We start from the raw sequence: 11483 nt of genomic DNA on the forward strand, positions 1-11483 counted from the left end.
GGAAATAAATATAACTTAACGCCGGAAACGGCAAGAGTTGAAGTACAAATAGGGAAAGTTACATCCGGGGTGTTACACTCCCTCTCTCCTATATCTGCGCCGAAACCAGAATGAAATAGTCCCACACATCAACGTGTGGGACCAGAAGCCAACGCAGCCTACCAGTCACAGTATGCGGGGCGGGTGCGTACCTGTGAGCCCATCTTATCTCCTCTCTACTACCCCAGACAACAGACGAAAACAAAAATAAGCCCATCCACTGAACTATGGGACCAGAAGCCAATGCGGCCCACCTGTCATAGTGCGCGGGGCGTATGAGTGTGTGTTGTGCGGGTACGCATGAGTTCATCTCTCTCTCTTTCCTATATCTAATTAACAAGCGAGACAAGGGAATAGAAAACATAGCGTCAAGCTAGCGAATCGCGCCACGTGCACGAGACACATAAGGAGAGGGCGCTCGCGCACCCCGAATTGACTAACCCAGCAAATCGCGGGCGAGGCTGAGCCCACAGGTCAATGGCCCTCCGAAACTACCGCAAGGTGAAAACTAGACACAAAGATCCAACGCCCCGGAACACAGAGAAGACCATTTTGACCACCATCCGATGGTTGAGAAGGCAGAAAATCGAGGGAGCCTCCTCGAGCCAAGTTGGCTAGCAACCTTAAAGTTTAGAATTGGCAGGTTGCTATGTATTAATTTTGATTTTATCGAGTGTGCGGTCTGCCTGTCCCCTTTATTGGTTATATATTTGAAAAGATTGCAACATTATATGGTAGTAGTACTCCTTTTACATTTTCTTGTACTAAATAGCCAAGTAGAGCTATTGATAGGCTCAATCATATCAAAATACAGTGAAAAGCACAAACATACATAAGTAACTGGAAAGCGACAACATTAATTACCTTCGATCCTTGGCTTCCTTGTTTTATAGTAGTTTGGCACCGATCCCTCTATCCAATAACAGTGACAATGCTGATGTCAACCACAACTTATAACCCCATAAATCTCAATTATAGATTAGAGTCTTTCCTCGACTATTTTCATATCCAACACAAATAGTTAATGCATTTTTGGTGCTTTTGGAGCAGTAAGTACCACATACTGTTTCCATCTTTCAGACTTGATGATCATGGCTTTTTCAACAAAAAAATAGCGTGTTGGTTCTTCGCTAATAGGGCGCTATAGCATACACGGAGAGCTCGCACTAAAGTTTCGCACAGCATAGCTTGTAGCGTGTTGTTTTTCTGGGCAGCCCATTAGCCCAAGGACAGAAGCCTGACCTAGCCCAAATAGGTATAATACCCAATCCTCCGCCCGACCAAGCTCTCCTGCGCGGCGGCGGCTTCTTCCTCATGCTCGGTCCCTCTTCTTCTATTCCTCATTGGTCTTCCCCTGTTCTCCGCCGGTCTTCCCCCGTTCACGGCGGCATGATGTCGCAACCCGTTGTGGCGCCGACAAGCGAGGCACCAGGCAAGTTCTTTGGTCTCGCAGATTCGTGATGTATGTGTTGGGTAATGATGTTTGCTAGATGTTAGTTTCCGACTGTGTTGCAAGTTATCCTTCTTAACTCCTAGAACCCGATTGATTGTCACTTTGATAAATAGCTATCTACATGGAGTACTTCCATGGACGGCAAGGAGAGGTTATTCTTTAGGAATGGAGATCCTTGTGACACTTGATTCTAAATTAGTATATTTTTGCTATGTTGTTGCTTCATGGGCTGTTGATGTTAGGCTACATTAAAGCTTTTTTAGTCCTTTACTATTGAACTATATCCTTTATTTTTGCTAAAGTCCTTTAATTTTAGGCCATACATGGCATTCTTTTAAAACACATTTGTAAATAGAGCGAATTGAAGAAAACCACCACATTGACACCTAGGTTTACAGAAAACACCGCTTTATGAACTATGACAAAACTCACTCATTCTTAGCCTAATCATTTGAAGTAGACAACGTTGGACATTGTCAGATGAGGGATTTTCTAGATTTACAAAATAGTCCCTGAAATTTTAGAGAGACACCCTTCAATCAATAAAAAAGCAATCAGCTCCACAAAAAGATTTGGGCTGCAGAAGGAACCGATTAGAGCAGCAACACGCCGGCAATGGTTCTCGTCGCCGGGAACAGGAGTGGAGGGCACATGCATAGGCACGCGGCTGTTGTGGCAGTCGGCGGCGGAGTTGGCCGGGCCGGTGGGCCACGCCTCATCCGTCAGCCTACGGGCGCCAGAGGTCCAGCGTCCTCGTCCTCAGTCCATCATCCTCAGCCTATGGTCGGGCCACCAGAGGAAGCCACATGCCGTCTAGCCGCAAAGTTCATCGGATCCAGGGCCTCTAGTGCCAAAGGTCACGGGATCTAGGACGCCGGGGCCACGGTGGATCCATGACCGCGCGGTTAGGATCCTCCATGACCAACACGTCGTGCATGACGCCGCTGAGGTCTGCTCACATGGCCGCCATGACGCGGGATGGGATGGGCACGAGGGAACCGCGAGGAGGGAGGATGGAGAAGGGGAGGCACGGCCGCCGCCGGCCCCAAGTTCGCCCCTGCTACGAAAGGCCGGCTCGGGAGAGAGAGAGAGGAGGGAGGAGGAGAAGTGGAGGCATGGACGGCCGACCGGGATGCGCGCCGCCAGCTCGGGGAAAGCAAGAAGAGGGACGATGGAGAAGGGGAGGCGCGTCCGTTGCTGCTCACACCCGGGCCGACGTGGGCGGTAGGGTCGCACGGCTTGGGGCCGGTCGGCCCTGGTCTAGGTGGTTAACACTTTTAAGGCAATCTTTTTTTGGGAGGGGTGGTGTTTTTGCCAAAAAGACCCCCCTAGTGTTGTTTATTGTGTACTGTTACTGACATAAGCAAAGGGTGGGCTTCATCTGTCATAATCATCATCAAATGAGCCAAATCCGCCAACTATTGTTTTTTGCAAAAGATTAGATCAAGAATCAGTGGTTTCTGACAGAAATTCATAAACCGGTTTTCACGCAAACCTGGACGCCAGTATGGTGGTTTTCTGTAATTCACTCTTTGTAAATAGCGTGCTATAGTGTGTATACCATTTGGAGGAGGCCGCTCCTATTTCTCTTAGCACGCTATTTTTTTTGTTTTTTTTATGAAAGGCACAATCATTTATTCTTGCCACTGAATGCATAGTGCTCTCTCCCACAAACAAATTCATCGTAGAACCTGAAGCCCACGCATAGATTCTTCTCCATCTTTAACTTGTATCTCTGGTAGTAAAATAAAATATCAGAAAATATGTAGCCTGGAACACAACATCAGCTCGCAGATGCTTCTCTGAGAAGTTTTATAGGTAACTAAGGCCTGTACGGGTATCTGCAAAATAGAATGTTGCAGGAGGATTACATATATAAGGTAACATGATTTACATGGATGTTAAACAACACATTATATTTCTAATGCACTGTCATCTCATTTTTCAGATGATGATATGAAGTCTGTCATTGGTTCCGTATCTCCGTTTGCCTGTACAAGTCTAGGGGGTGGTGTGATCAGACTTAAGACTGCTACAGTGCCTGTTCTCGCCTTTTTTAGAAGGTAAATAAGCACCTTGGTTATGCTTTCAAATGATATTTTTTGACATCATTCTTATTATTGATTTAGTATAATGTTTTCATTGTTGTGTCTTTAGATAAGTAGTAGATTTTGTTTTGATAACAGGCAACCCTATACATGTAAAAATGGTTGGTGTTTTGGCTTACCAAATTGGTGTTTTGCACTAATGTAGGTGTATTTTGATGAGTTAGGAAAAATGTCAATTTCGGCTGATAAAGTAATATTTGAACCACGGTGAACATTAAGTTTGTGTTAACCTATTTTAACCTTTTGAATTTATTACTACATGGCTTCTAGTTCTAGTCTTCTTTGGAGATGGCCCATTATTACTTGCAAGTCGTATTAAACAGATGATGATTTTTAGAACAATTAGTTCATTTGCAATACTTGATATGTCATATAAAAATGATCTTAGTCAATGTTTCCTCAAAATTCCTCGGTGCAAAAACCGCTAATGTGATGTTTAAATAGCTAGGGATTTTTTTCCTTGGGCACCATTTTCCTTAGATATCCCATTTTCCATGTTGCTTTGAATTACTTGAAATAGTTCGAGCTATTAAAATACATACACACATACAATATGATTTACAACCAAATTAATTCGAACATCATGGATTGTGTAACTCAGATGACATTATTCACAATAAAGTGATGTTGTGTATTGTGTGTGTGTGTGTGGGGGGGGGGGGGGGGGTCTGGAACACTCACTTGATCTCTAGCTACAACCTGCAAGTATGAGTGTATACATAAGAGTAAGCCTTTAATTTGGTCGAAACCTGTACACACACCCCACACATAGAATCAACCCCCCCCCCCCTCAATTTCTAAAAGAAACACTCCCCCTCAGATGGGTGATAAATATCTATCATTACCATCTTGTTACAAGCTAAATTATATTCCTCGAGTCCTAAGCCCTTAGTTAGACAATCTATGACTTGATTTCCCAAGCTTATGTGATTTAATTCTACTAGCAACATTCTTGTGCTTTGCAATGGGAGAAACAAATCACATGCCCCTAGCCTAGTATGCATGCCTCAAAGACTCCCACAGGTCTAGATCCTCTATTTCAATATGGCGCCCCATCCGTGTCACTGCTTATCCTCCTTTTCACCCTCACCGATAGTGATCCTAGAGTCCACCCTATCACAAATATGTCTAAAGGTGGTCAATCCCAAGAAGATGATCTCGGCCACCGCATGGCTCACCTTTCATTGAACCACACCAGTGAAAGAGAATGTTTGAAACATCTTTCAGTTTGTTACAATAGTAGCTTAAATATCATGGTGCACTGAGCAAAAAAAATTCCAGTTGAACTATTAGCCACAATGGTTGCTTCTAAATTGACATGGCTTCCTTCTATTAGTGTCTTAGGTATGAGTGAAAAAATATCCAATCTCAAAAGACAATAGGTAAATGAGAGCAAAATAGAGAGTCTTATTAAAATTGCATGCACGCCTTATATACTCAAATGAGACTGAAGAAGCAATATGCCATTTAGTCATATATATGCACAAAGGTATGCAGCCATTTAAAAAATGTTTGAATTATAAGCATGAACTTGTATGTTGTGCCACCTACAATGATCTGCCCTACCAATTGGTCCACAATGAATTTACAAATACTTGTTGCATGTATCCGCTGAATGGCTTTGTTTCTTTGTTTCTAAAGAGAGAATTCATAACTCATAAATTGAATGCCATTGACACCACCTCTAAAAGAGTGTCTCATCATTCTTTAGGGGCCCCTTCCTATTCCTAATCAACTATCAGATCTGGAGAATAAAACATACCGCATCATGCTTACTCAAGCACATGTAGGATGGATCAAGAGTCGATCGTGAACTTTATATATAATTTTAAAATCATCAATGACAGATGAAAAGCAGATCCTGCAATTTAAAAATTATCAATGAACTCCACCATTCCACTTTGTGGTCGTATCTATCCACCTTGACCTCCACGGCGAGAGGCTCGTGCCACCGGAGTGATGGCGGCCCACAACCTCCTCCTTCTTAATAGGGCAAAATCACAGCGAGTGATCAGAGCGAGAAGATGGTGCCCTGATGTGGAACTATGTCAGCACATCATCAGCGCGCTAGCTGTGCACCCCTTCCATCATGTGAGGCTTGCAAGTCCCCTACCCGTCTCCTTCACCTCCTTCCAGTGACTCCACCGTGACTGGATTGTTGATTCCGGCGAAACCCTACTCGATTCCTCCCGCATAGAGCCTCCTCTGCACCTCCAATAGCGTCCTGGCCAGGCAACACACGCAATAGTATGCGCAGAGGCACTAACCTTTCTATGACACTTCCGGTGAATTCTTGCCCTACAACGACGGCGGCGAGCGGCCATATGCTGCAAATATAAAACACTTCGGCTGCTGCCACAAAATTTGCTCCAAACGGGGGACCACGTAGGACCACAATAAAATGGCTGTTTTACATCACTTTATGCCAAAAACACTGCTCCAACAAGTGCCCTAAAATAGGACAAGCACAAAACGACATCCACGGTATTTTTGGGGCACCAATTTTAGGGCTTCTATAGTTGATGAGCATTTTCTGGTGCCCTAAAATTCACTTTTTGGTGTCCCAAATTTTACTCTAGCTACTTTTTTGTGCCCTATTATAGGGCCATTGTTGGAGATTCTCTGAGTTTTTTGTGTGTTTTTGAAGGAGCTTCTCAATTCTTTGATTTTTTCCCCATGGTTCAGTGTCACTAGAAAGCACCAATAGCAACCGACTATGCCTCCTCTCTTCTGCTCTATCGGGTATTAAGTTTTAGCTTACTTGAACAACAACAATCAACAACCAGAACCAGGTTCAATGCAACTAGCGCACCAAGGCCCTAAATCCATCACGCTGTTACATGTCAAAACACCAGCCACACCTCCTACAAGATGTTCTGCTTTGCCTTCTTTCCGCAACCAGCAAAAAAACATCTCCTTCTCTCCACTCTAAGACAGCAGCATCAGCAGCCCACAAACAAATTTAGGCAACATACATCTTCTCTGCTTCTTGCTACAGTACTCACTACACCAACACCGCTACCTCCAAGTGATAGTAGCCGTACAGACCTCACCAATCACTCCTTTCACCACCACGGACCAACACCGCAGACCTGCAGGTCCTTCTACTTGCACGCACTATCGGCCGTCATCTCGGATGAGCTTTTGATTTTGAGCAGCCACATGTACGCCTCCCGCTGCTAACCCCAGCACCCATGACCTACAGTTCCTGCACGAGCCACAAGGTTGCACGCCACAAGCTTCAATGCCGATTTGCTGTGCTGCCCCACGCTCCTGGCCGCAAGAACTTCTTCTCTCTGCTCTGGTCCACCAGCACCAGCGGTTCTCTCCCGCCCCTCCCCCCCCCCCCCCCCCCCCGCCGCTCCAGACCATTTCCTATCTGCTAAAGGCTACGGCTCTGCTATAGCTTCGCCCATGCGATTTTCTCCTCACTCCAAGAGATCCACTAGCGACAAAACATCTCTTCACCCATAGCTACGAGCACCACCTTTCCTCTTGCTGCTAGCGATGGCTTTAGTTGTAACCTGGGTGTCATACCATGTTGTCTCTTGGGGATAAATCTGTAACACTCTCTTGCTCTTTAATTATAACCTACAAGTATGAGTAGATATTCACAAGGGTGAGCCTTTGGGCCAACAACCCATATGCACACCCCACACATACACTCAACCCAACAATATCCTTACTAGGATGTTGATTGGTAGAAGTTTGCACCATGTTTCTAAGTTATGTAACTGTTTTTCTACTCAATCCAGTCAAATCTCCATTCCCATGCATAATAGGTGTTGAAGCCTTGAAGTTAAACTGTAGGACGTGAGATGGTCTTGGTCCTTTAGGCATCAATTTTCATAAGAGTACAAGGAGAGAACATACATTTTCTACTGGTACTAATTAGTGGGGCATATTGTCCAAAAAGAATTTGATAACGAGAGGTCAATGAGGTCAAAACAAGTCAAACTCCAACAAAATGAGTATTTCATCATATTATTGTATGAATTATAGAGGGTATTAACATGTTAATTAATTCAGGATTGAACCATTTCATTGTTGCAACATCTCCACTACATATGATTCTATTCTTTTTATATGGTGCTTTGATTGCTTTTTACAAGTTAGAACTAATATGATTTGTCTTTGCATGACAACACATGCATGCCTTGAATTGACCAGATTTAATGATAATGTGATGCACATAATATATATATATATATATATATATATATATATATATATATGTATGTATGTATGTATGTATGTATTTTCCACTGTAATCATAAAGTAGGATTATATTTGTTTCTTAGATTAAAGAACAAATTTTTAGTTGTTGTAAATGGTGGACGTTCGAATCATGTTGTTTTTGATTATAGATTTCCATGTGTTCTCTTTGTAGTGGGGAAAAAATTCAAGATATTGTTTGGCCGAAAACCATAGAAATCAAAGGAAGAGTGAAATGGGGGGTTTTTAAAAAATTCCTCAAGGATCTTCGTCACTCTCAAAACCGGTCAATAATGGTAAGATCATTTTCTTACATTATAGATGATTCATCCTTGTTCTTATGATTTGCCATTCTCCTGTTTTAGGATTATTTACTTTTGTGCTGAAATGAGTTTGAAATTGTATTTGATATACCTAGATAACTATGTGTTTTCTAGCGTTAATTTTCTTTCATCATAAGTTTTAATAGTTACTGAAATATCACAGAAATAAACCGAAACTGATTTTTACTTGCAACCATTATCTTATTAGGTTATTTCCCTGTTGTTGAACGTTGAGTCTTCGAAAAATGGCTTAGAGGGAATGAAGCAGGTAAAATTGACACTTGATTTTTCATTTCTAGTCTTTAGAAGGTATGGACATTCAGAATATTACACTTAAGCTATTTATGACACTGATGCAGGTTGCAAAGATGTTAAAAGTGAACAAAAGAATTGGTTTAGCAACAACAGAAGATGGTTCATATATTTATGTATGTCCTGGACACAAGGACATAATAACAGTCCTTGCAAAATATGGTTTCTGGAAAGGCGCGTCAACAATCGATAGAAACCAAGACTCATTTATCGGTTTTGTTGTACGGGACCGAAAACCACTAGTAAACACAAGTGAGGGAGAGGTAAGTATTGAGAAAATACAAGAAATCGGGGGCACTCACATGGAAGCACAAGAAGTGATATATGGTAAGCTTGTATTATCTATTAATCCACATGCATGGAAGTCTTATTCTCTCGGTGTCCTCCTCTAGTACTTACAGATCATGGACATCATCCTTCTCTTCTTTCAGATAACCAATCATACCCTGTTCATCCTCTTCATGCACCAGTAGATGATGGCCTATACTTTCGTCGTCCTCCCCTTGTACTAGCAGAGCAAGGCTCATATTGTCTGTATCCTCCTCCTGGACTACTAGGTCACGACTTCCATGCTGGGCATCCTCCTATTGGACTATCAGGTCAAGGGATACATCCTCATGCCCCAGAATGTCAAGGCGTCTTTCATCAGCTTCCTCCTTGTGCAAGAGGTCAAGGCTTCATTACCCACCGCGCTCCCAATTTCACACTAGAATACTTTAGGCCATTAACAGATCATGGAAACAACAACGGTATTTCTCCTGACCAACAACATTGGATGTTTATTGAATGCCTGTAAACTGACTATGTTATTGCAGGTTCACAACACTTGAGGCCACCTAGCGGTTCTGCTCCTGGTCATTTATGGCATAGAATGTCGTGCGCAAGGTCCGGGAATAATCTTCCTGGTTTTGAAAGATCAGAAGGCTTCTCTGGCTCTAGCTCCGCATATTACTCTAGATTCGAAAATGGGTCAGGTAGCATGCCTCCCAACTAAATTCATTGATGAAATTGCAGCCTTGTCCCAAGAAACATTCTGAATGATTTGTCTTATATTGGTGGATTCGGAAGTACAAGGAAGACACCAGGACATGGATTCTTGTTTCTATTTCCGATTGGGCCAATTACTCCCAATATCCATAGAACATAATTCCTGATGTGTACAATGATGCATATGCCATTTCATTTAGTCTCCTGATAGGATGTTTGCCATTTCATTGCTTTATGCACTAGTATGTTCCAACCCGCATTGCTACATGCATCTTCAGATCTGGTGACTAATGAATAATGAGGTTAGTATGTATTTTTCTGGATAGTCATACGAAGTTTCTCTTCTGAATAGCTAAAAGTGTAGGTCTAGTAAAATATTTTGTAGGGTATATATTGCGATGGAACAAGTCCTATAGTCTCATCATCGTACTAGTGGGCTTCTTCTTTGTACTAAAAATCTTATCAAACACCATCCTCGTCGTGGACTTCCAGAGAAATTTCCCTAGGATATGCTAGCCGTTTGCCCAACAAGCTTGGCTGGGGTGAGGGGGGTCCGCATCCAAATATTGATCTGAGTTCAAAAGAAATTGAACCAGGTCATGAGGGAAACTGGGTCAAAAACCATAAGCTAGTTTACAAGGAAAAATGGTTCGAAAACCTAAACAAATTGACCCGATTATGAGGGATACCGAACCAAAAAAACATACAAGTAACAGGGGAAAAGAATAATGATAAAACATGGGAGTCCAAGAAAAGGCACATCCCAACAAGTAGATCGCAATACCAGGAAACACAAGTAGATATGGGGTGTTGTCTAGGATCACAATACACAGACTTGAAAGCTAGTTGTTTTTCATGTGGGTAACAGTCGAGTTTTTCTCCCATTCATGTCGTGACACAACATATATGCTTCTGTCCCTTTTTGCCTGCCTTTGATTTGGGTCATAGCCAAGTTTTCCCCTTCTACTAACTTGAGAAATAACAGGTCCTTCAAAATTGAAAAAGAATTCTCTGTTGATCAAGCACGCTACACTAGCTGAACTTGATCAAGCGCTCAGGATTTCAAAAGCTGAAGCCATAGACTTCACATGCTTTAGAATTATACATAAGAAAACCATCACCTAGTCAAAGGGATGTTCACTTGTCATGAGGATGTGCATCTGCATTCCCAAATATTCTGAAAATTGCACAGATAATGAGAATGCTGAATTGCTAATACACCAGTAGACGATGGCCTTGCAAGACAACCACATCTACAATGGACTATGACAAAAATGTAAATGGTTGCCCAGATCTTATATCTTGACTCTTAATAGCTCAACTGCGTGATTACCTATTGAATCAACAGAGCACCACCTCAAGCTCTCAAGCATTACTGTGGATCAATCAACAACCATATATGAAGAAACTGGATTTTGCAGAGGACAAGCAGTAAGATATAATTATTTTGTCATCTCATAAGCTAACAAATATAATAAAAAAAGTACTCCCTCCGACTAGATACGTAGACAAATCTAGGACAAGAATTTTGGTACAGAGGTAATATTGATTTAAGAAGCACATTCATGCACACATGAAAACATGAGTTCAGAAGCCTACAAACCACAGGAGCTGTTAAATATGCAGATAGATTCAGCGATCTGTTCTCGGGGCAGTAAATATCTATATAACTAGTAATACATGTAGTTCAGTATCAGATTTGGTATTAATAAGTTTTGGCACAAAGGTCAGCAGTACAAGCTTGATATAGTTTTAGAACGCTGAGAAATATATGCCATCTAGCAGAACCCAGCTTGCAACTGTTAACACCTAACTCTGGTTTGCATAAAGCATAGCCTGTAATGTTGTAACACCTGGGATCAATCTAGGCAGATTTGATACCACAGTAAGCAGAGGTACAATTCTAACAATTTGCTAGCATAAATCATGATATAAGAACATAGATTTAGACACATGTAAGCCCTGATTCGTGCAAACCTGAGGAGGTTTGGTTTTAGCCAACCATAGTATTTGGACTAGATGGTAGCCCTGTACTGTTCAGTTTTG

At 42.2% G+C, this 11483-nt stretch overlaps 1 protein-coding gene across 1 annotated transcript; it reads left to right on the plus strand.

The window, feature by feature from the left end:
* Positions 1 to 1298: 1298 nt before the first annotated feature.
* On the plus strand, positions 1299 to 9761 carry LOC147963557 (uncharacterized). Its single transcript, XM_087527906.1, has 7 exons — positions 1299 to 1471; positions 3441 to 3555; positions 7991 to 8111; positions 8347 to 8406; positions 8498 to 8777; positions 8882 to 9199; positions 9266 to 9761. The coding sequence occupies exons 1-7, from the start codon at positions 1354 to 1356 to the stop codon at positions 9442 to 9444; spliced, it is 1191 nt and encodes a 396-aa protein (XP_087384032.1). The 5' UTR covers positions 1299 to 1353; the 3' UTR covers positions 9445 to 9761.
* Positions 9762 to 11483: the final 1722 nt, after the last annotated feature.

This window comes from Triticum urartu, chromosome 6A (assembly GCF_056163025.1).
Source record: "Triticum urartu cultivar PI428250 chromosome 6A, HENAU_Tu73, whole genome shotgun sequence".
Taxonomy (NCBI): domain Eukaryota; kingdom Viridiplantae; phylum Streptophyta; class Magnoliopsida; order Poales; family Poaceae; genus Triticum; species Triticum urartu.